Source organism: Strix uralensis, chromosome 6 (assembly GCF_047716275.1).
Source record: "Strix uralensis isolate ZFMK-TIS-50842 chromosome 6, bStrUra1, whole genome shotgun sequence".
Classification (NCBI taxonomy): Eukaryota; Metazoa; Chordata; class Aves; order Strigiformes; family Strigidae; genus Strix; species Strix uralensis.
Genome location: NC_133977.1, coordinates 15,892,857 through 15,919,060, shown reverse-complemented (window position 1 = coordinate 15,919,060; position 26,204 = coordinate 15,892,857). Strand labels below are relative to the sequence as shown.

Below are 26,204 nucleotides of genomic sequence, written 5' to 3'. Positions count from 1 at the left end.
AGGATGAGAGAGGAGACGCCACTGCTCTCCCAGTCAAAGGCCATCAGTAGAGAAAACTAAGATTGATGGTGTTTAATATTAATTCATTTTTCAGAAATAAGCTCAGTGGAAAAAAAATAACAAAGTTCTCTCACATCACTCAGAACCAAACAAGAGAGAAGAAATGTCTGCACTGTTACATTTTAGAGCTGGTGTGATAGCTGAAGGACCAGGACCCCCCACTATCAAGCACTAATCAGAGGCAGTGCAAACAGCCAGCCCTGGATCTCACAGTCCACTGCACTGGCAGCCATCGTGACCATTGCTGGCCCATTCTGGTGCCCCCACCCCTGACTGCTGCTCTGAAGACCTGTTTTCTGCTTTCTCCAGTGAAGGATGATGTACTCCCAGCCCCAACTGCAGGATGCAGATGACAAAAAAGCAGCAGCCTGGAAGAATGGTGCTCTGAGTTGGAGAACAAAGCTGCCTCTTGCTCTCCGTAGGGACAGGTAGAGAGGATACCTGGATCGGCCTTCACTACATGCTTGTATCCCCTCACTGCTAAAGCAACTCAGTCACCAGGGCGGCAGGACAGTGCTGATCTTGCTCTGCCTTTGTGCTAATGGTAAGTTACTCCCTCCTTTAAAGTGATGGAGCTATACTACCCCAAAGTGATGGAGCTATACTACCCCAAAGTGATGGAGCTATACTACCCCAAGTCATCTACAGCTTTGCTTTTCATCATATCAAATACAGTCTTAACTGACCCTGGAAATGTCAACAGGTCGACCATTCCTAATCTCACTGTGAGAAATTTTCCAGTGATACCAAAAATCCCACCCAAATTATACTCCTTAGAATATTACAAACAGATTGCTTCATATTTAACACTGACATCTAATTTTATCTCCATATGTGAATTTGACAGTTTTTCTTTAGGGTTGTTTTCAAGCCTCAGTATTCCACAATGCTTTTATTTCTCTGGAGAAAAAAAAAGTACATTTTGTAGTCTACAAAAGGCTCATGTAATAGTTCACTGCACTTAGTTGTCTTTCCCTTAATTCTTGTTGTTGTCATAGGTAATTCACAGTTCAGGTACTATTTCTGAATCTTGATTTCTTCTTTGGCTAGAGGCCAAAAAGTCCCTGCATCTTTTGTGAGACTACTATACACCACTGATAATAAGCTGATGAGCCCATAGCCATTCAGGCCTTTCATGTTTCCTTCTTTAACGAATGATATTGCGATACTGCACATTAACAGCATCTTGCTATTTTTCAAACATTATTTGAAGAATTGGTGAACATCGCATGTTGTTTTTCTATAGACTTTCAGTCTTCTAAGAAGGCATCTGAAATAGCTTCCCCTCTGTTTCAGTGTTTTCTCTGTCTTTTTCTTTTTCCTGACAAACTCAATTTCTGTTGAGACTATAGGGGGTGTTTTTATGTTTTAAGGATGTTTTACTTGTTTGAACACCAAAGTAAGAAAAATGCAGAGAATTATTCAAGCCTCTAAATAATTTCTGTTGCACTGAAAAGTGTTAAGAGAGAAAAGGCAAGGCAAAGCTCTCCACAGCCAGACAGGCATTATAATGCTATCATTACTAGTTACAAAAGAAAAGCCTTTCTACATTAAAAGCATAAAATCATTCCTTGTACGCTGGGGAAATACAAATGTTAGTATCTGCCATTAAGTCTGGGCATTCGAAACATATACATATCAGTATTTGGTAACTTGCACATCCTAGCAAAATCTTCTCATGCTTCCCACATGTATTTCACAGGCTTATGGCTCAAGTAATTCTAGATTCTGCACAATCAATTGATTAAACTCGTATTTCTCCTCTATACTGCACCACCCATTTAGGTGCCCATGGGTAAGATCAGGTGTCCGAAGAGGAGGATGCAACACAAAGAGGCCTCAAAGACCTTCTACCTGAAGCAGACAAAATAAACCAGGGATGATCAACTGGTGGCCCAGGATATCCTCTGAATGACAGTTTTATTTGTTTCCTAGGAACCTTACAGGTTAACAGACTGACCAGCATGAGTAGCAAGGTTTATTAGGACAGCTTCAGTACTACGTACATGGGTTGTAGCTGTTTAGCTTCCAAACACCAAGTGGGGAATCAAAGCACCTCTTGGTTATGCTGTTTGTACCTGAAATGAACAAACGGTGGATGACAGATATACTGCCATTCCCACCTCACAAACAGGAAACAAGAGGTGAACTGACTTGCTCGAGGTCAACCAGGAGCTCTTAGAAGAGTTGAGAAGGGCAAAGAGCTCTGCTGTCTCACGGCAGCATCATATTCACCCACCAACCCTTCTCTTGTAATTTTATACATTTTTTCATTTAAAAACCCCACTTCCTCTGTGCCAGGCCTTGCACACATTTGCTCGAGTAATCCTTTGAAAGGAATTTCAGTAAGGATTTGGTTTAGGGCTGAACCCTTCATTGACTAGAACTCTTCAGTTCTTTTTCTTTTCCTCCATGCAGAGTAAAAACAAGATAAAACGGGGGTGTTCATTATGTTTTCTTTAGATGATTCTATGTATTCACTAAGCATCCAAAATACTAAGCCACCTGTAACTTGGCTATTAAAAATCCCCAACGAGTGAACCACAGTAGTGGAGGTAAGCCTTGCCTAGGGATTCCAGCATGATCACCATCCCACGCTATGCACATGTGCTTGTCTGCAAGTATTTCTGAATTGCTCAGCTGTGAATATCACAGATGCGCCCTTCAAAACTCTCAGAGATTTTAGCAGAACACAAAGAAAAGGAAAACGGACTAGCCAGTGTTCACTTACAACACAAAAAAAGCCCCAAAGGCAATCAATGCCTGACACACACGTGCAGCAATATTATTACAGTTGCCTAGGAACCAATGCAAGGAGCCTGCCTAGCAAGGGATGCCCCTGTAGTAAATGAATGGAAGAAAGTTGGCACTAATATGACATTGATTTGTCCCTATAAGGAGCTTGTTAAGATAATGCCTTGTATGACACACAGTCTTTACTAGACACTGGTTTTTTTTTTCAAATACCGTACTTAAAAACTGTTAATACTTCAGACTTGCTTTTGAAAAATTTGCCTCTGAAGAGGGAAAAAAAAAAAAGGCCAAAGAAAAACAGAGCCCACTACCCAGCCCCTCAAATTGTTACATATCTGAAATTCACTTGGAATGATTAATTCAGTGTTCAGGGAGCCAGCAGTGATTCAAAGCATAATCATAGTTTTCCTTTCCATATACTTGCTCATCAGACAGAGGTTACCCTTGATATTCCAGCAGAGCTTGAAGACGCACCTCATTTATAACGTCACGGCTGGGTGCTGGGCTGGCCTGGAGGGTACAGAAACAAGCAGCAGTAACTGTAACTGCCAACCATCGGCCCAGCTCCTGTGCTGGGAAACTGATGCAGAGGGGTGAGCTGGTTACAGGTGGCAGCTAGCAAGGGGTGTACAGTGACCACCAGCCTGGACTCACCAAGCAGAGCGCCCATGGTTCGCACCTCTGGAACAGCCACAGGGACCAGCCAAAACACAGCCTGACACAAGAGTCTGTGACCAACATCACCACTGCTGCTCTAGTAATGCCACCCCAGGATGGCTGAATGACACACTACCTGGTGTCCCTGCATGAAAACTGCCAGACTGAGGTCTGCTCCCTTTTACCCAGCATGGGTTAGACTGAGCTGCTGGAGAAGTGCCCCAGGCAGGGGGGGATGATAAATGAATGAATACACCCCTATCCTGGCTTGGACACCCAGGACTTGCCACTGGGTGCCTCCCCATCTGCCCCATCTCTTGCCCCTCATCCTGTCATGCCAGCACCCACTGCCATGGTCACCTGTATCCAGCAGATGTGCAAAGTGGTCAGAGATATATAAATGAGGGGAAAAGCGGGCAGCTCACTGGAGGGGAGAGAAAACCACCGGTGCTCCCCCAGCAGGGGGGGAGCCTCAGTGTCATCTCCTCTATTGCTAGACCCAGAGAAATTGCAATCGTTTTGGGTGCTCACAGAACAATTTGTTACGGGCTGGGGCCAAACAAGAACAGCTTGATTTAACCACCTGCTGTCCTCCGAGGACAGTTGTATATACAGGCTGAGATACCGCATCAGAGGATGGCAGCTGGGTCAAGCAGGAGCAAAGGGATCCTGCAGCTCCCAGACCCCTCTTCGCAGAGGTCTGTTGCTCCTGATTAAGGAGGGAAGCGTGTCCTCAGCTCCCCTCCAGCTGTGGCTGCAGGGATTTATAGTACACTTATCTATGTGTATTTCCATACTTACATCCACAGGAGAGCTAAGGACTGACTGTCCACCTCAGTACTGCACTCTGCAAGTTGTCTAAGTTCAGAGATCTCAAGTCAAGTAATGTGGCCTGTACACAGTAGTTCACAAGAAATCAGTAAAGGGACACTAAAATCAGTATTAAAACATTTAATCTGAAACTCATGTGATTACACTTTAGTCAGCGGAGGTAAATTACTTTGGAAAGAGGAAAAGCCCTACACATGGTAGATCCACTACCTGCAGATGACTAGAGAGACCGAGATGCCACAGAGATTAAAGTGTTTACATTGCTCAGACATACAACCTCTGTCTCTGCTACCTGCCACGCCATGAACTGACTTCCCCACTCTACCTCTCCTATTATTAATGAATTGTATTCACAAAGTGGTGGTTGAAGACCTGAAAGTAAAGAGTCAGGTAATACTACTAAGAGTAATATTAATATATTGCCCTCAACCATTATAACTTGACTGCATGAGTCTACTATTTTGCATTTTTCTTTAAGTCTCAAGTCTGGAAATCCTGTGATTAAGCCAGGATTTATGCTTTTAATAAAAGAGAAAGGCAAAGGCACCTGGACTTCATAGTTCTGATGTAATGTTGAAGACACGCCCACCTGGATCCAAGATGGAAAAAAGGAACTTAAAACATAAATTAAGTATATAAACAACAAGATTCTTAAGGTAATCTTAGAATTTCTGAGCACTTAAGAGTTGGCAGGTGTTGGCTTTCATGGGCTAAAAAGCAACTGAAAAGCTGTTGGCTGGTCTACAAGGAACCATATTTGGGAGGAGGAAGAATTAAAAGGTCTTGACTGGCAAGCTGGAAGTATCTAGAGTGAGGAAGAAGGCACAGCAGGGAAGCTGCAAAAGAGAACCTGGAAGCGAGATGGCTACCATGTTCAGCCAGTGGGGAACAGCAAAAGACAGCACTGCAGAGACCTTCCTACTTGAAACAAATATCTGCCTTTATGCTGAACGTTCTAGTTAATACCACTCTGACATGAGGCAGGTAAAACCAAGCTCTAAAGCGAATTCAGTTCCAAAATACAATGCTTGATGAAAAAGCCAATACACTTTTTCTGTTTCTTTTTATGTATTCTAGATAACATTACTGTGCTACCCTGCAGAGGCAAAAATCAGATCTGGGCCAGAAGATTTTGACCAGTTTTGACAGATTCAGGTGAAATTAAATTATCACAAGAACTTACATCATCTACTTAGGTGCCTAAGTTTCTTTACAGAAAGTGCTGAGCAGATGACTTCAGGGTCCTTTGAACCACCTATCAACATCCGATAAGCTAAGCTCTTTCAAAAATTAGGTACTAAACTACTAGCACAGCTCAGGTGAACTGGGCTTGGGGAAAGGCTGTCTACCATAAAACAAACTAATCAAAGCAAGAGGGAAAATTATGTACTTTGAGTGATGCCTTTGACCTGTGCCAAGGTATTTTCTGGAAATGCTCTATACTATGTATTTCAGTCTCTTCACCTAATATCCATCTTTAACATTCTCCCAAATGCTCACAGATGTTTTTGTCCAGTGACACAGCATCCATAACACAGCGAGCTGTAATCTTGCAAAGACTTTGGCATGCACATAAAGCTAAGCACAGCCTCAGAGCCTTTAGTAAGACTTCTCGCTATGTGTAAAGTTAAGTACATTCATAGGTCTTATCAGGATGGTGGCCAAAGATTATAGAGGCATCCAAGCTGTTTGATATAGTCAAGTCTGTTCTGTGGCACGTCTATTTTAAACTTAGGTCTTCTGGTTTGTATCTTAAAAGGTCTACATGTCTTAACTGATCTGCAGAACAAATTAACTTTGCAAAGTGAAAACAGTTTAGCCTTGATAAATGAATACGAACACAAAAGAGCGACTCTCCATGGTTCACATACATCTATAGTCACCACATAAAAGGCAAGGAATTGACTAAATAGTTCTTAACCAAGCAAGTAGCTTTACCAGCAAAACACAACAAACTGCCTGTGAAAGTAGTCGCTAGGATGCCGACACAGGCAAGAGCAACACTTTATTAACTGGGTAGCATATAATAATCTTAACCATAATTACTTAATTATCTAATTGGACAGAAAATCCTTTTTAATGAATAATTCTATTCTCGTTCTAATGGTATTTTTCTCAGTATTCATTAAGATTTAAAACCTGTTAAAAACTGTTCTAGGTTATAAAACAAATACAGCCACATATTACAGACAACAGTACTACTACACAGGCATTTTCTTTTCACTTCTGCTTTTTTTTCTTTTCAAAATTTTAGGAGGGAGAAACAAAAACTTTTCACCACATTAATGAAGAACAAGCAATATCAGAAAAAATTGAGGGGCACTGCCTGGCTGCTAACAAATGGGCTCTAATAGCTCTAAGAAGCCAATCTATAACCAGGAATATTTAAATTCATTTCACAATACTTGTGAACATAAAATTAGTGATATAATAGGATAATGTTATATGTTTGTTTGCTAAATTTAAGCCATGGGCAAATTTAGTCCAAGAAATAGAACAGGAAGTAGACGCTCAGGTGGTTTAAGTTGCCAGAGCTCCAGTAAAAGCAGAGCTGTGAGAGTTTACAGTAGGTGGCAATTTGCTCCATTAAATGTGCAATTAACTCAGGAGGCTTTAAATATAGTTCTCATGATTTAAAGGCCTTCAAAAAGATGCTGAAATTGTGAAATGTAAGAAGAACCCTAATGAATATGGGAAAGACAGGAAAGAGGAAAATGGGGGGCAGAGGAATCAAACTGACTGGAAGAGGCATCCAAAAGGATGGGACAATTTTTAAGAAATTGTTTAACTACTGAATCACAGCTTTCATTAAGCTCTGTGCTGAATGGCCACCTCCCAAGAAAAGCCACAGAAAGGAAATATCATTAGAAAGCTTATGACTTTGTGAGCCCACCCTTACATTCAAGGCAGCAAACTGTTGTGCTGTATTGTTGAGCAGGATGTAAAGAGCCTGCCAAGCACAGCCTACAGACCTGCTAATTAAGTGAACTGATTGTGTTTGTTTTGGAACCGTTTGCCAACAAAGGAATGTGTCATGCTGATTAGTGAGGGAAGGGTATGTAATATATGTGTATTCAAACCCTGAGGAGTGCATAACCCAGGTATTCACTCTGTTTGCTCAAGGACTGACAAAAATGACTCTCAAGCAAATAACCTGACCAAAGAGAAACTCCAGCCCTCAACAGGGGCCCTCCTTCTCTCTTAGCTGTATCTATCTAAAGAAGACCCATCCTTCATAAATTCCTCCCGAAGACTGCTCCAGAAACTGCTGAGAGTATTTCGGAGAGAAACAACCTCTCCACCTCAAAGCTGACCTAAGAGACCATGAAGATGGAAAGGTAACAGCCATCTGAGAACGACCTTGGAATTGTAATGGCCTCTCTGACAGCTGTCACTCTTCTCTCCAAAGAGTGAGAAAGGTCAGAGAGGTAGCCAGAAAAACAAATGCCAGCTCAACACAGACACACACACAATCTGCTCCCCTGCCCCGCCCCAAACAGACTTCAGTTTTCAAACATTCAACAGAGAGGTGACATTTGCAAAAGCTGTCATGCACCCACTTTTGAATATTTCTAACCTAACAGCCCAGTTTGCTGGTAGAATTAGTAGCGTGCTCAAAAGTGAATCAGCAACATTCAAAAGCAAGAAGAAAAAACATGGTCTTCAGAGCTCAGCTTCTCTTCCCTCCTTAACTCAGCAGCCACAACCAGGGTACTTCCCAGTCTAGTATTGAGTACAGAATGTGAATACTATGCTGTAGACAGCAATTCCAGAAAACCAGGATGGAGAAGGGGAATTGTAGTGAATTTTCACTGCTTATTGTGGACTTTGAATAGTGCAACTAAACCACAAATTTGAGCTGTTTACTCAGAGCTCTCTATGACACTTAACCAACACAGAAAGCTGAACACACAGCATCAGAAATTTCAGGTATAATTGCAAGTCTTTACACAAACCTTTTGTGATTTGCCACTCCATCTGCCACAGGTTACCCTGTACATCTACCTATTTCTAACTAGCCTCCTCACCTTACACTTCTTTGTGGTGATCACCATACCTACCTCAGAAATCTCTCTCATCTGTAAGAGATGGAAACACAAACACCCTCTACCTGGCTTTCTCCCTCATGCTTTGCAGCTGATGGAGCTGCACAGTTGGCATGACTTGCCTCCAGCCCGAAGGTGGAAAAGACCACAAATATGGAACTGAAATAATCTCGTTAGTTTCAGAGTTGCATGTGCACACACAAATAGTAATGAGATAACTAACTAGGAAGGGAAACGGAAAATGCTGGGGATAAAAGCAAGGTTTAGTGATAAGGAGTACAAAGGCGGCAAGCAGAATGACCTCTGACAAAATAAGGAAGAGAAATATTGGAGAACTTTTCACGCTGATTGTGTTTTAATTAAAATCATTAACAAAGACCGCTGTCTTTGGCATGACATCAACCACGACTTCACATTTGTGAAACATGGACGAAAGTCCTTTCTGGCTTCTAATTCACATAATAACAGGAGCTAGAGCAGCTTCTTCTGGCTTTCACTGAACTGCTGACAAATACTATTTGATTCCAGAAGGTTTTAAACTCTGTAACTGCAAGATATATCTGATCTCAGCTGAAGGGCGGGGGAACAATATACACCCAACAATGGTTTTGTGACCAAAAATCCTCCAGACAAATCAAATGCACAGACATTTCAAGAAAACCCAAATGCTCTTACACATTCTCATCAATCTTTTGGGAATATCTTCAATCACCTTTTATACAGTCTCAACAGACATCTTATGTTTTATGTCATCTTAGTCTCTCTCTTTTTAACTCGGCCTATCTCACCATGCACCCTAGATACATTCTTTCTTGAAAAACGTTTATAGAGCTCAGCTGCACACCTTGTTTAGCTTATGCCCACTGCTTTGTCAATGCATTTTTTAGAATAAGAGTCTGGAAAAAAGAATGTGCAAACAGTCTTTGAAACTCAGGTCAGGCTGAAAATCCCCAAAGAGTAGTCCTTGGTTACTTGTAATTTAACATCTTCGTGCATGCAGGGGAATCAGATTCTTAACGAATCCCTTTTAAAAGGCTGGTCCTGATTGTTTCCAAAGATGGCTCTTCACTAATTTTCCCTTCAATGGAACACTTTGGAGAACAAATTAAAATTATTGTATTTGAAAAAGTCAAAAAAGTACTTATCTATGGAGAAATGCTGTGCTGTCAGATGTACTGTCTTTCTATTGAGTTTAAAAAACAAAACAAAACAAAAAGCCCTCCTTTATTCAAAATCTAAGACATTTTAGAAAAAGAGTAGTAACACTGCTGCATTGCCAAGCCTGCTATGGTTTCCTGCGTTTTGCTTCTAGGTTTTCCATGCAATTCCTCTCCCTGATTTGGCATCCAGTACTCCATATAATGTGAAATAGAGGTTCTTTTGTTTAGCTTAGGACTGGCATACACTTATATTTATTTTGCAGCCACCTGAGAAGAGCAATGTCATCTAAAAAAAATAAATTAAAAAATCTTGGATACATTGGCACAGAGGAGTATGCACACAGAAAGCAGAGAATTAGCCATAATATTTCATGGAGAAAACACTTCAGAATAGATGGTTATTGTTTTATAATGGACAATCCCAGTACATCATGGGCCCAGTGACATCAGATACCAGAAAGATGTCTGTGATCACTCCAGAGAATCCATTTCGCTTTTCAGGACACTTTGCAGACTCAGAAGAGTTTTGGATAAATCACACTGTGTGATGCTACTGGGGACTCTTCCCTTTTTGAACAGCTGTTCTGAGATTTACAGGGCTTTGGAAAGTAGCTCTTCCCATCTACTTCCAAGTCTGCTCATGGTGGCCTCCCTGGACCAGTAATCTAGTGTAGTTGCCCAGAAATGTGCAAGAGTGGGATACAGTCCCTAGTTATGTAAACAAGAGGTCATGAGGCTGAGAATCCACATGGATATGATAGGCAAGTCAAATGTATCACTGACTTTACAGTACCTGCTTGTAGAAATGTCCTCAAAGGGGTAAAGGATTTCTCCATTGTTGCAAATCTCACAGATGAAACCCTTCTGACTACAAAGGCTGCAGCTGTACACGTGAGAGGTGGCAAACTTGATCACCTTCCCCAAGAAAGGAGCCAGCTTTCCTTCAATAACCTGAAATGAGGAGAAGACAATATTGAATGAACGCCTAAAAAATTACTAGAACTCCCTGAAGGACTGAGACAGTATTTATTAATACAGAAATGCAGCTAAGTGCTGCTGGTTAAAACAACAGGAAAGTTACTTCCCAACAATTATAGTTCCATGAAATCACAAGTGATAATAGTAGCCAATGAACTGGCAATGATCCAAACATAAAAACAAGGTTACCATTTCTCTGTAAGTCTCTATATGACAATAACATACAAGATCAGTAGTCATTTGAAGTACAACAATGCATTCATATACTAAAGCACAAAAAAGTAGGAGAAGAGTTTAAGACTTCCGTATTATCATCTAACTGACAGCTATGGATACTGCCTTACATTTATGATTTAAATTTGTTATTTTTTATGCACAAATCACAGTTTTTTTCTTTGTTCCTTTTCTTCCAAAGCACAAGGTTTTTTGCATATTTTTTGTGAACAGAACCTTGGCTTTCCTCATTAAGGTTGTGTTTCCCATTGAAAACCATTAAAATACAATATTCCCTTCATTGCCAAAATGAATACATTCTCAGATAAAGTCTTGAATAGGAACTGGTTTTTTTCCCCTCAGTGTCCAGCTCTCAAATCGAGAAGTCCCTCACTGCCAGACAATCCTGCTAGACCATTAGAAGCGATTAGCACTCCCTGTGTTGGTGTGAAAAAACAGCCATGCAGTATAGATTGAGCTGCTAGCCACAACACTCATCTAAATTTGTGACTTGGTGACAATGCCTCAATAAGGGGTGCTATTCAGGCGAAATACTTTCCATTCAGATCAAACTTCCAGAGACTTTAAGGAATTCTGCTGGTGTAGGGAATAATGAAGATGGAATAAGGCCCTAAGTGTATATATTCTTCTCTCCTGGGCTTCCTGTGGTCTGAATGGCAGCCTGCCAGATTAGTGATAGAAATGTGTCACGGGATTTGATAGTGACCTTCTATAAAAAGGAAAAAGAATGCAATAATTGCTGACTGAAAACTTGCACAGGCCCTGAAACCTATGAGTGAGGAGATTTACACTTAAATGTGTACCAGATGCATTCAGTTCAGGCACCCCTTCCCTAAATATGGTAACACACTACTTGTAATTTGGGTTTAGTGTAAATGAATCTAGAGAAAGCAAAGGTCAAGGCAGAGAAGAACAACAGAGATTTTGGAAGCACTCCTCCCCTGTGTAAAGTAGAAAGGCAATAAATTTGTGTTCCAGGGCAACTTCCTGCTCGCTAGCTGAGATAGCCACAATTAAAGAGTACACGTGCAAAAGGAGGTGTGTAGGTAGCTTTGATGATGACACTGAATGGCACGGGCTGAAATGTGCCCTCTCTTTGCTTTCAGCTCTAGCCTGCTAACAACATCTGCAACAACAGGAAGCGGCAATGTTATTGCTAGTACTGCAGATAGAACATCTGCTCATCTTAGAGGAAAAATGATGTTCCTATTGCATCCTGGTGTAGGAAGATCCCCTTCAACCAGAATATAAACAATGCAGAGAAGCTGCTCCATGAAGTATGAAAATGAAGCCATAGTTCAAGGCAGTGATATTACTAACCTTCTAACAGATGGTCAGAAGTTAGTTTAGCTCCCCTAGGCTGGGTTTTGTTTTTCATGTTAAGGGACAAATTTTTTGCTTGCAGACACCAGAGTTAAAGAGGGTCTGAAAGCTAAACAAACTGGGAGTAGGGCAAAGACATGAAAACTGATGGTATTCAATAAACAGCAGGAAAGAAACAGTGAAGCCACCCAGCTAGTGACATGGCTACAATCACCCTCCAAAAGGCCCTTTAGCACTAACAGATGACAGACGCATACAAAGATAGTAAATACACCACAATACATACATATTTTCCAAAGCATTTTCATGCTACAGCAACCACCTCTGACAGGTCACAAGAGCTCAGCTTAAAATGCCAGGCTGAAGACAGAGCTGCAAACAAACTCTTTAAGTCTGTACTAACATCACTGTCATCAAGGACTTAAAAGTTAAATCTCTGAATTAAAATCACATTTTATATAATGCAATAAACAAAATTAACATAATCTATTACCTTCCTAAGACCCAGGGGTCAATTTAAGTCTGTACAAGGTACAAAAGGTTTCCTATGCTGAAAAGCTCACACCCTAAGCAAGACAGATTGAGAGTGGACAACCGCCCCCGAGAAGCTGGTGTTATTTGTCCCTATTTATTTATTTATTTGTGTGGCTCATCATAGCACTGTAGTAAGTTGGCTTGTAACTCTGGCCACTGCAGGCATACAATGAAGATGGTATCTTCAAAGAGCCATGCATGCCAATTTTGCAATGTGAATTACAGGCCATTTTACTGTATTATAGGAGGAAGACAAAATGCAACATCAAACTGATGTTATCACTATTTTTAGCATCTGTAAATTTTGTGTCATTTTGTTTCATCAGGACCTCAAGGCTGTGCACAGGATATGACTTTTCCTTGCAGCCTTCTCTCATTCGTGTTTGTAACTAATAAGAATAAAATCCTCATCTCCATTTACCCTGGCAAGCTAAAAGGAAGATTTCTACTTGCTGTCCCCAAGAGAAGTTTCATGCTAACACTTCCCCAGTGACTGTTTTATGGCTTGGGAAAAGGAGCATAGGACATGTAATCACAGGTGTCAAAACTTCTCCTGTGACTAAGCACTCTCTTGTGACAGCCAGAGGCCCAGGGCTGGTCAGTTTAGACATCCCAGAACCACAATGGCAGCGCCAGGATGTTCTCCCACTTGATGCCGGAATCCAATCTTGAGTTTCAAGGAAACAAAACGATTAAAGAATAGAAGTGTGTTAAACAAATGTAATGCATTATCCAGATATCAGGAAAATCACGGGGGGGGAGGGAAAAAAAAAAAAAGACTTCAAGAGGCCATCTTGGCAGGGCTAGTAACATCTATGTCATTCTTTGCAGCTGTATCTGTTACTAAAGCCTTTCAGTGTCAGAGACTCCACAGCCCCCATGCAGTCTAACACAGCACACATCTGTTCTCACTGTTGGAGTCACTCCTAAGCTTTGACCCAAACCTTTCTTAAGGACATTTCAGTTTACAAAATAAGTTTATAAAACAGAGAAACTGTGAAATCACACACTATAAGCTGCAGAACAGTCCATCACATTTCACAAGAAATGTGGAAATTTAGCACAAAACTAAGTTAAGAGTATGCCAAAGGAACAGAAACCAAAAATTTCACCATTGGCTTATCCCTGTAACATAATACAGCTTCAACATGCATGTGCAAATGCTTAAAAATATATTCCTGCCTTGTAAAAAAAAAAAAAAGGGCATCAAGCCTAAAACAAATTAAAATTTTGCTGAGTTCAGATTCTCTTCTACCTACAGCACACGTGAAGATCAAGGTCTGTTGTCTATTCCAAATTCTTTGTAGTACAAGCAATTGTTTCACTGTCCAAAATTAAGGGTGAAAGGTGATTGATGATGGCATCCTGGTCATCAATTGATGGAGGGTGCAAATGCAGCTTTCTCTTCCTAAACTGGTCAAGGAACCCATCCCAAAAGGATTCTGAACATGGGGCCATGCTCTTACAGTTAGCTTGCCACTGCTGCACGTGGAATATGTTGGGGTACGCTGCTTGGTGACAATGGGAGTAAAATACTTGTGTTCGGAGGCCCAGAGCAAGTTGTGTCTCTGAATAGCCCCAGTGTTCGGATCAGAATCACTGTCCACCTCTGTGGATCTGGAAAAACACTTTCCTAAGCTACCACTGGACAGAAAGCCATGGCTTTGCATACTGTAGCTCCCAACTGCGTGGCTCACATTCAGAATTGTATAAAAATACACACCCACATGTACACACATAAAAGACAAGCCCTGCCCTCAAAGCACTTACAATTTAAACCAACAAAATGAACACTGCTTTTTACACTAACTGCCACATATGTCCCACCCTAAACAGGACAAACTGTGTTTTGGAGGAGTCTCTCTTACAGGCTCCCTGCCCACACTGCAGAGAGCATCCCTCTGGTCAGACCACGGCTGCAGGTGCTGGGGCTGCTGGAGAGGGGAGAAGCCAGAAGAGTCAGCAGGAGCAGCAACCTGCCCCACTGCCCAGCCTCCTGTGCCCGGCTCAGGAAAGCCAACGTGGTATTGGAAAGAAAGATGGCAAGGCAGAGACTTGTCTGCAGCAGTGGGAGAAACTAAAGGGGTACACAGTATCTGAACACATGCCAAAGGGGTCTTGGGAGAATTATTTTACATGATTTCTAGAACAGAGGATTTTCATATAAGTCAAAGTTATAAATAAAGGTAAATCAAACTTTCTCCTCTGTATATCTTTGTGCTGCTGTTCAGTTGGGTAGCAGTATAAATCCAAAGAAACAATTATGCTCCTTATGAGTGAGGTGGGGGAGAAATATGGGGACTCACTGAACACTCGCTAACAAACCAGTGTTGGCAATGGCTGCGAGAGCCTTGGGCAGCAGGAAGACACAACACACATGTACTGGGTTATGTTTTTCCTGATACAGCAGGAAGACAGAAAATATAAAAGGCATCAGGGTCTATGGTACAAGTTGAAATCCCTTTGGATACATCACATTAATATGATCATGAAGGCAATGTGTGATCAGCCAAAATTTAACTAACTACTTGTCAGGCAGGCTGCTGGCCCCCAGAGGTTTCCTGATCCTTCTATCCAAAGACTGGAAGTTACTCATAGTTCCCTTGCTCTATCAAGGTGATGTTTTCAGAAATAAGCAGGCAGCCAGCTGTCTCCAGAGAATAAGGACTAGAAAGGCCATAGACCACAGCATTCTCCACAGGCAGATAAATCCTCCTCAGTGGCCCACTACATGCACAATGGGGCCATTACCCATAAACAACTTCCAGGAGCAGCATGTGTTGCCCAGGGGACTCTCACTGGTATTTCTGTGCCCTACCCTCATGACACGTTTCTGAGCCCATGACACTGCCTTGCACTGCAGGAGAGGCAGTCCCCTCACCTCTGACACATGCTGAGCTAACAGCTCTGGCCTGACCCAATCCCTCATCCGAGCTCTCTGGACTGAGCACAATGCTGGTAGAAGTCTACCTCTGAAGGCCCCCACTCCCCAGCTGTAGCCTTGCCCCTAAACCTTCTTCCCCCATGCAGCACAGTATAGAGGGTCCAAAACCCCAGTCCATTACACACAGCAAAGAGAAGTAAAGTCACTTTGTCTTCCCTTTTCAGTCAATGAAGACTCCTTGTATGAGAACATACCAGCAGGAAGGAGGGTTGCACAAACTAGTCCCACGGGAGAGCAATGTAGTGAGCACAGTGTTGCAAAATACATGTTTTCATATTAAAAAACAAACTAAAAAAGTGGCCAAGGTAACAACAGCAGAACTTCTTGTTTCTGTTGAGAGTTCTAACCCACAGAGATGGTAACCTAAACTCATGGCTTGTAATAACTTTCTGTTTGGAAAACGGAACAAGACAAAAAATGTTTGGTGTGGTCAGCATGCTGGAGGGAAGGGATGTGCCATCCCGAGGGACCTGGACAGGCTGGAGAAGCAGGGCCGTGCAAACCTCAAGTTCAACAAGGCCAAGGGCAAGGTCCTGCACATGGGTTGGGGCAATCCCAAGCACAAATACAGGCTGGGCCATGAGTGGATTGAGAGCAGCTCTGAGGAGGAGGACTTGAGGGTACTAGTGGATGGAAAACTGACTGTGAGCCAGTAATGCGTGCTCACAGCCCAGAAAGCCAACCGTGTCCTGGGCTGCATCAAGAGAAGTGTGGCCAGCAGGTTGAGGGAGGGGATTCTTCTCCTCTACTCTGCTCTCGTGAGACTCCAGTACTGTGTCCAGCTCTGGGGCCCCCAACAGAAGAAGGACATGGACCTGCTCAAGGGGGTCCCAGAAGAGGCCCCACAGGGGGCTGGAGCACCTCCCCTATGAGGACAGGCTGAGAGAGTTGGGGTTGTTCAGTCTGGAGAAGAGAAGGCTCCAGGGAGACCCCATAGCGGCCTTCTGGTACTTAAATGGGGCCTACAGGAAAGATGAGGAGGGACTCTGCATCAGGGAGTGTAGGGATAGGATGAGGGGTAACAGTTTTAAACTGGATGAGGGTAGATTTAGATTAGATGTAAGGAAGATATTCTTCACTGTGAGGGTGGTGAGGCACTGGCACAGGTTGCCCAGAGAAGCTGTGGCTGCCCCTCCCTGGCAGTGTTCAAAGGCCAGGTTGGACGGGGCTTTGAGCAACCTGGTCTAATGGAAGGTGTCCCTGCCTATGGCAGGGGGGTTGGAACTGGATGGTCTTTAAGGTCCCTTCCAACCCAAACCATTCTATCATTTTGTGAAAAAAAAAAAAAAAAAATGCACAAAACCCCCCTAATACAAAATTAGTTAGAGTTTATTCCAGTCCCTGACAGTTGTTCAAATTAGAGAAGACATAATAGAAGCCTCTGACTGGGTGTCACTGAAAAGCAGTCAAATATTGATTAGACAAGGTAAGCATGGAAGTCCCCTCCAAACTCAGACTGCATCATTCCCAAAGAGGAAGGGCTTTAGGGGGAACTAGAGGAGGAATGTGTGGAACCAGAAGGAAAAATGAGTCGGCTGTAATCCACTGTTGCTTCTAGTAACACCTCCATAGCCTTCTGCCCACCTATTACACCAGGTCCACAGAAATACCTAACCTTTGCATCATGACCACATAAATCAACACTGAAATCAATCAGACATGATGAACTTTCTGGACAGGAGAGAAAAAACAGTACAGTTTTCAGACTTTTCTCAGGGCAGTGAGTGTTTGTTTTGCAGGCAGGGCTCCTGTAGCAATGCTAGCTAAGAAGTAAAAGGTAGAGGGATAAGTCCTCCATCCCCACAGGAGTCTATGTTGTGAATTTGAGTGAGGGTCACCAAATCTCCTATCCTGTCTGTGCATTTTTATCAACTTCTAAAAGTGCAATAGATGTTTACATATCATGGAGATCATAAATACCTTGGATCACCTATATGAGGACTGTTAAGACAGGCAGTAAAGGGGATGCAGCCTGTTGAGCTTTCAGATACACTGTTCTGTTCGATGTGAGGAACTGCCAAGGTTTAGAAGTACAAATTCTGAAAAGTGTCACAGGGCGTTAAACCACATCAAGGGTTTCTGGATTAGAATAATTGTTAGATTAAATTTGCTAGTCTGAGTAATTTCCAACATATGATAATGAAAGTAAAATCAGAAGCAGTTAAAAAAATGTTTTTTTCTTATATTAACTTATATTTTCTTATATTATTATCATCCAAGATAATGGAGAATCAATAGATGAAGGCTATTTTTACAGAAGCTATCTAGAATGTAGGAGAAGGAAGAGAAATCTACCCACATCTGTATATTCAGCCAGCTCTGACACAAGGGACAGCCAACAACCAGAGGCATCATGTAACAGCACGTCTAGGAACACCGTCACTTCACTGTGGCTAAGTGATCAGTGAATAAACACTGAGAAGGGAGCTAAAAATGTCCCCAACTCTCCTGAATCCTCAGACCTGGACCTGTGATTTCCTCATGTACCAGAAGCACATTAGGAAACTCTGGTTATTATCCTCATAGAGGAGTATCCGTTGCTATTGCTCTGCTTAAGAGCCTCACCACCAGGGTTTAGTATTCCAGGTAAAGTGGTGAAGATACTGTAAAACTCAGGTTCTGTATCACTGCCACTGTGATACAAGCTAAATTTGCCAAATGGCTTTGTGACCTCACCCTTGTAAATCAGTTTGTTAATCATTATCGTCCTAGAGGTGATAACGTTGTTTTATAAGCCAACACTGAAGCAGTAACATTAACTACTTATGTAGGGGCTGGTGTATTTCTCTGCAGATAACATTTATTAGAAGGCACTCTCTTTAAAGACACAGGTTTGCCTCATAACTTTCTTCTGGAGCACTGAGCAATCTGTTCCACTTATTCCTCCAGTCCAATTTACATATCAGACACAAGTGACGCCTGGAGGGGATGGGTTAAGTGATATGAAATCCCTAAAACACCTTGAACTACAGGTTCAAATCTCAACTGGATTGTCCCAGCCTCTCCTTCTGACAGAACAAAATTTATTATTATTTCTCAAGGCCAGATGCAGACTTGGCTCTATCTGAGAGACAGACACAGACAGAATTTGCCAGGAGGCACTGACGCAATGCAGAAGAGACATGAAAAAGCCAAGAGGCGCTGAGAAAATAGAAGGGGTGGTAGTCATGAAGCTCATTCACTATCCCCAACTATATACATTGAAGGGATAGAAAGTACTTTAATTATTGGGATTAGTGTCACAAGCATGTCTGGCAGAAGGAAGCTATCTGGAAGGAGCAGTCAACAATTTTGCACAGCTTTCCATAGTCCTCTAAAGACAAGGTTTCTGCCTCTTCCTGGTTGTTTTCCTTCTACCTCTCCAGAAACAGCTAGTCTGCATCAAGTCTTTTGCTAACAAGCTCAGAGCTAAGGTACAGCTTCACCTAGACTTCAGAGTACCACAGAGAATGTGCTTCCTGGACTGAACGAAAGGGAAAACAAAATCTCCTGAACAGATCAGCTTAGATTCACCACTGTGCTCACTATCCTCCAAATTCCACTGGTGGAAGCTTTATAGAGGAGGACTAAACACTCAGTAATCTTTCTTCACCTCCAGGAAAGATGAGAAATATGCTTTTGAAAGAACTACCAATGACATAAGAAAATAGGGCTAGAAAAACCACCTCTAGAAACCTCCAGTTTATTCCTCACCCTGCGGCACAACCAACTGGCAGATGACTGTCTGATTTGCTTAAAAATTTCACACCACAGAGATCCCACAAATCTCCAGCGCTCAAAACAGCTGGAAAGTTGTTCCTAATGCCTGCCTCAGATCTCTTTTGCTGCAGTCAACTATCTTTGTTTCATACTCTATCTCCTATCCTTACACTGTGCAATCTGTTTCAGAGACCACTTCCTGACACATTCTCTTCTCTGTCACAAGCTGGGAAGAGCAAAAGCAGATTGGGGTGCTGGAAAGCTACAGTGGTTGCCTTTACCTATTTTCTAACTGGAGAACAAGTAGGTATTTTCCGCATTTGTTAAGCGTGGAGGTTGGGCATTAATGCGCAAAGGGTAAATGGAATCTCCGCTCTGCAACAGGGGACTGGACTTGGAGACAAGCATGCTACAATATGCTTAGCTAGGGATAATGCAAGCTGCAGAGAAAAGAAAGGGAAAACATATTCCCTGGCTGGGAAGTTCCTAGTCATTTATATCTAGGGAACAGACAATGCTCATGGACTGCTAATTTCCTTGAGGATTTCTTCCCTTCCGTTTGCTAGATTCTTAGCACCACGAATTCTTGTTACGATTTCAATGCACAATTAATCTTTAGATCAGAGGAAAAGGAAATGGAAGGAGGAAGGATGATCATGAGGTAAAAGCCCCAGGGAGGCAGATATCAGATCTCAGCTCTGCCCCATCTTCTGTGCAATATACTGGTCTGGTCAGCTTTCCTTGCTCCATTTTGACTCCCAGTCATCTTTTTCAGATTGCCTGCCTTGTTTATTTAAACTGAAAGTGACTTAAGGGAAGAATGATTTCTTAATATTTGTGTGCATACACACTAGAATCAGTCACTATGCATTACTGTAAAACAAGAACACAGCAGTAACTTCAGAAGAGCCCCATCTTTTGTTGCTACAGCCATGCTATGGGCCACAATCCCAGCTCCCAACAGTGAGGGTGATATACCACCCCATCCTCTCTCTCCTCTTCCCTTTGCAGGTCTCTGGCTGTCCCAAAGGCCTGTTCAGCCTGTGGAACAGGTGGCAGCAGGGTGGACAGGAGTGAGACCAGGGACTCTTCATTCACTGCTGACACCAGCGCAAGGTGCTGGCTGACACACATGACACCACTTTGCCATCGCTGGCCTGGACACAGACAAAGCAACATCACACAGCCACACACTGTGCTGTGCTAACTCATCACCCACACAGGGCAAAGAACATCCCGAAAGGAAACCTGGCCATAAACACTGCGAAGAACAAAAAAACCCCACAAAACCAACAACCAAATAAATCAAACTAAAGCAGAAATGAGTGAGAATTTGAATAAACAGAAATCACAAGCTCCCTCTGACTTCTCTGCACCAGGCAGTCCACACTGATGGCAGAGCCATTTGCTGTTCATGGTCCTTCCAAACCAGACCACTCAACATGTTGCACTTATGATTTGGTATTAAAATGATAGTCCGCAAATCAGCCACTAACTGTAATAGGCACTGGGAAGAGGAACAAACATGAAACAAGGTCAAGAGCAAACACTGCTAATCTGTGACAAGCACATGCAGGCAGGGGGCAAGGTGAAGACGGAGTTTTACATTGGCTGGGGGAGAGGAACAAACTGGTGACAGTCCAAGTGAATTTATAGCAGGAGGCAGAGAGGATGACAAGGTCCCTCCAAGCCCTCCCCCACTCCTCTCATGGTAAGAAAGAAAAGCCTGAAAGTTTAGCAGGTCTCTCTCGGTGCAAGCTGACACAAGTGAAAAAGAGATGGAATTGTCTCAGTATAAACAACACGCCTGGAAATCACTTGTGCCAGCTCCCTAGCCAGCCCTGCAACAAGACTCCGGCCCCACAACTTCTGCCTTCACACTCATCATGTTTCAATCATCTTTTCTCCTTTCTCCTTCCCCCGAGGTTTCCAGGCAGTTACATGTCAATTTTGTCACACCCTAAATTCTCCTAATCTTGTTGCAGGGATGAATTATAGGTTGCTTTAAGAAACAGGTATTCAAGCAAAGGTTAAAGGCTGTTTTGATCAAACAAGGTTGAAAGAGTACCAGGAATTTGGCTGGTAGAGAACAGAAAGCACTTTTCTTAGCTTAAAACCATACATGATTCTAAATACACACACAAGTAAATACGCATTCAGGCATAGAGTATATATGTGTTGCTTCTCCCCCCCCCCCTTTTTTTTTCAAGATTAAGCAGGCAATTGCATGCAGAGATATTAACCAACTCTAGATGCCCACTGAGTAAGACATTATTTCATGAGTGACATCACAACATTAGAAACTTTCCTGCCTTGCACAGGACTGGATCAGGGCATTTTAAGGAGGAGTCCTCTGAAGGATTTTCGAACAAGAAAGCAACATACCAAGAAAATGGCTAGGGTTACTCTGAAAAAACTCTTTGAGTACAAAGCCTATTTAAAAAAAAATTCTAGGAACATTTTTCTTCTCTCATCCAAGCAGGTAGTCCTGAGACAGTATTTTGTTTCCTTGGGAAATTTGGTTTCTTGGGATGTTATTTCTTGAGATATGTCCAGCTGCCTCTCCTGAATGGACATTTTGTGTTAAGTACAGCAATGAGGTTAGAGCCCAATCTTTCACACTGCCCTGGTCTCCAATACTGGGCCTTTCATTCCACACAGCAAAAAAAGAACAGAAGAAACCTGCTCAGTACAAAGCACTAGAAAAGGGGTAGCTTATATTGCTACTGCCTCTTCTAGGGGCTGAAAAAATTCAAATATATCTGGAGATCTCAACTCAGAAGCTCCTGCTAAGCCACTGGCACCACTGCTGGGTTGTTTTAAACAGAGTTTCATTCTAAAAAGCCACATTTACACCAAGTGGCCTAGATTACATATTCATATGGAAAAGCACCACATGTATTTAACAAGCCCTGTTGAAAAGTCTGGTTTCAAGCAGCGCAAAACCCAGTTCTGCTATTAAAAATATCTGTTAACAGTCTTGCTATATCTCCACACTTTGCCTTCAAGACTTTAGCAGACCTAACGCAGAAGAACTTCTCTTCCTAGCTGCCACTTGCCAAAATGCTCCTGGCCAGCTCCTCCCCCATGAGCCTGGCTGGCTCTGCCATGCTCTCCCCCTGACCACAAGCCATTCTCAATGACAGCAACTCCCTTCCCCAGCAGAGCTGTGGTAAAAAGGAAATGCCAGTAAGATCATTGCCATTACCATTAATTGTAAGCAGAGCTGTCAGCACTTTGGGAAATTATACACACACCTGGAGTATCATATCAGCTAACCTGAAGTTTCCTGTTCTGCTGAAAGGCAGCCGAGCAGCTAGCTCAGTGCTAGCAAAGGCCAGGGAGTGACAGAAATGAGTGATAAAGGAGCCACAGCCACAGAAAAGTATACAAGCTGTTTAACTGCTGTTTGCTATCAGATCTTTTAATATTTATGGAAATGTACATTGTGTGTTTTTCCCATCCTTGGACTATTTTCATACTCTTCTGCTATTACAGTTACCACAGTCACACAGGCCCAGTTCATAAAGGAAGGCTATAAAGATGGCTATTAGCGTTATGGCATTATGGTCCAAGATGCATCCTTACATAGTTCAAGTACAGAATTACCCAAATGCCTCAAAATCTTCATGTATTTAAATTGCACAACATATTTAAAATAGGTCAGATGGACTACCCCTCCAAAGTGCTGGTTTCCCTCTTTTGAAGTTAATTATGCTTAGGATGTCTATTTTAAACATACACACAGTAAAGTAGGACCTATTTTACCTTAATTCCATTCAAACTGACCTGTCATGTGTCAGAGAAAGCCTGCAGCAGAGCTGGGAAAAAGAGTCCAGATCTCATGTGCCTTAGGATGAGAACTGGACCACTGTACAGATTAACAATGTGTGCACCTCTCACCTCCCCAAACAACCACCTGTTTCTGTCTACCTCCTACCAAATATTTAGGAGCAGGGGCTGTACCTGACACATCAGTTAAAACCTACCACTGTTTTAAACCAGCTTGACGCTGAGGAACATCTTCCAACCTGTGGTCAGCTGAATCCTGGTAACAGTGCGCTGCAGGACTTGCATCTCTGTCACACATGCTGTGTCAACCCTTGCTGGGGAGGTTGGGGATATAAATCAATGTTTTTGCTATGGTGCTGAACTCTGAACTGTGGCAGCTATGGCACCTGGCATTTTGCTGCCTTTGCTGAGCACAGTGAACTCCTACAGAAAACTGCGACAGACAAATATTCAGCCATCTCAGCATAGCCAAGCCTGCCAAAAACCTAATTCTCCTTCTCATTTGCCACCTCCTACCCCTCAAGCGAAAAAAAGGGCTTGCCTAAACTTAAAAGGACCTGCTGGTACAGCTACATGGGTAAACCTCTTTGGTAAATAAAAGTTTAAGCTGATACAGCTTATATTTAATCACTGAATGAAACAAATGACAGCAAAAGACTTTCTCATTGATATAACTGAGTTTGCACTAATGTTTTCACAGGTATGGCTATATCCGTTACGAGCTGGGGGTAGGGTGGGGGGTGTTTGTCATGCACGTATCCCAGTAACACTTCTAAAACTAGAGCAAGCCCAAAGTATGTTAGCCAAAACCCAGTTTTGTCAATCAGCATAGCCACATGCACACTACTGGCTTTCACCAGCACTGGTGTGTGGGTTAGATGCCACATCCCATCCTTTTTATGCATGAATAAAAAAGGAACTGCTGGGCAAGGACACCACCACTGATGGGCTTGGATGTCATCAGACTGTATGTTATAAATCTAAGTTGAGCATTTTTCAGGAATTGTATGAGGACTGAGTGATCAGAAAAGAAGTTTTACTTCTGAAAAAAACAGCCAGCAAAGAGGAAAAAAAGTCCACATCTCCTTGCAGTCTTTGCTATTGTTGGGACTCATGACACAACTTGTCTAAATCAACCTAGAGTTTTGCACATGCAAAAATGCATCTCCAATCTCCTCCTCCATCTCAGACTAGGAAAATACAGGGAGAACCCAAATTTGCCAATGGAAAAGGAGGTGTGATAAAAGTACAGTATGGGTTAAAAACCTGGAAAAGTGAACAAGACCTAACAATTTCTTTGTTCTTCTAAGGCTTCTTAATCCTGATCTAACAATTTACTAGGCTCAAATTAGGTGGAACTTATGTTTCACTGAAGTTCATTTTTATTCCCCACAGTTTTGTTAGGGAACCTTATATGCGCAAAATCTTGACCAGAAACATTAAGATTTTCATATTGAGAATATTTCTGTTAGACAACTGTTCACCTAGTCCAAAACCCTATCAGACGTTGTAATCAGTACTATATACGTCAGAGGAAGATGAAATCATTGATGCGTCTGTCAACAGGGAAGACATCTTCCTAATCCCCTCAGTAAATAATATGTCTATTCTGAAACCTTATAATCTCTTTATCTTATGTAGTGTAACTGTGGACATTCTCATTATGGATACTTAATCCTCTCAAAGATGATAAACTTCTGGCCTCAGTAATATTACTGTGGTATTAAGTTCCTTATGCTCACTGTGTGTTCTGCAAAGAAGCATTTCCATTAAGGATTTTTATATGTATCTCATATTCACTGTATGATCTGATCTGTGCTATGTTATTGTGAGAATAGGGCTCTTCTGTTCATCTTTTCTCTCCACTGTTCTTCACATTGTTCGTAGGTTCATCTACAGGTAGATAGTCAGGAAAGTTGATCTGAAGTAAATGGATGTTTTAATTAAATTTTAACGGATTAGTTTATCTACAATGTTAAAATGGATAAATTATACTACATTAAATCCCTGTATGGACATACACATTCAGAATGAAAATGGCCTTAATACAATTTAGCTCACTTTGCTTCCAAAGTAAATGGAGATAAACCAAGTGAAAGCCACTTATATTTTGAGTAACAGTATTTACACAGTGATTCAATGTAATTCAACTCATCATTTTAAATTCCCATATTTTGTCACTTCAATTTTTTTTCCTGAGTGTCCCCATGTAAACAGGTCTTCAAGTCATCATCATCTTTTTAAATCTCCCATCTTGCTCTCTATTTCCATCCTTGACATCCAGTCATTTTTCCCATTACGTGGATCCCTTTAATTTTACCATATCTTTTGGGGGTAGCATAACCAGGATGAAATAACTGACAGATTAAGAGTGTTTCTCCGGTAAAGACCATCACTGCAATAATCTTTGTACGCTTGTATACGTTGCTGTTTTACATAAAAAACAGGGAAGACATTAGATAACTCTGTGTGGATTAAGCACCTATATTTTGAAGTCGTTGCAATAGTCACTTCAAGTCTTTTACTTTAAAAGCTTCTGTTAATATGGAATCTAGTGTAAGCAGCAAGAAATCGTTTTCAGAAAAAAATGCAAGAGTCCTGTCTGAGTCTGTCCGAATCAATGTTTAACAGTGTAAAAACTGTTAGTCTCACCAAAAGCAGCCCCATAGCCACACAAAATGAATGGATAGCTTTTAACTCCAGCTTGCGTGAGCTGTGTCCACATGTCCACAAAACCAGTGATACATCCATTAGTAATGTCAGCAGAGAACAGAGTTCACACCTCCAGCAGGTTTAGGGTGAAGCCACCCTGGTCTGTGGCTGCACCATCAGCAACTATACTGCACATAAACAAGAGTAATCCGTTTTTCCAGTGTACTAGGTCTGTTAAACCCAGCAATTTCAGAAGTGAATACCTGCTTCCTAACAACTGGAGGTCCCCCTCTTTAAAACTTTAATTGATTGGAATAGCCCTGGATAAACTGGCTAATAGAGATGCAGTGGTGTTACAGGTGATGTAGGGCAGATTACTCTCTGGGGAGATGATGCCAGGGACGGTTGGGAAGGAAAGCAAGTGCAGCCAATGAGGCAGAATAGGCAAGCTGTCACACTTTGTGTTTCTGCTTGTTAAATCTGAATGCACCTAATCAGTTATCTCATCTGCTAACACCTCCAAGGACAACAATGACAAGA

General features: G+C 42.1%; 1 protein-coding gene across 2 annotated transcripts in view; it reads right to left on the bottom strand.

Moving 5' to 3' along the window:
- Window positions 1-26,204, bottom strand: part of PLEKHM3 (pleckstrin homology domain containing M3) — a 137,190-nt gene that overhangs the window by 41,656 nt on the left and 69,330 nt on the right. For both annotated transcript variants that reach the window (XM_074872921.1, XM_074872922.1), the window contains one exon: window positions 10,302-10,459. In XM_074872921.1, coding sequence (XP_074729022.1) covers window positions 10,302-10,459 — 158 coding nt within the window. The remainder of the gene's footprint in view (window positions 1-10,301; window positions 10,460-26,204) is intronic.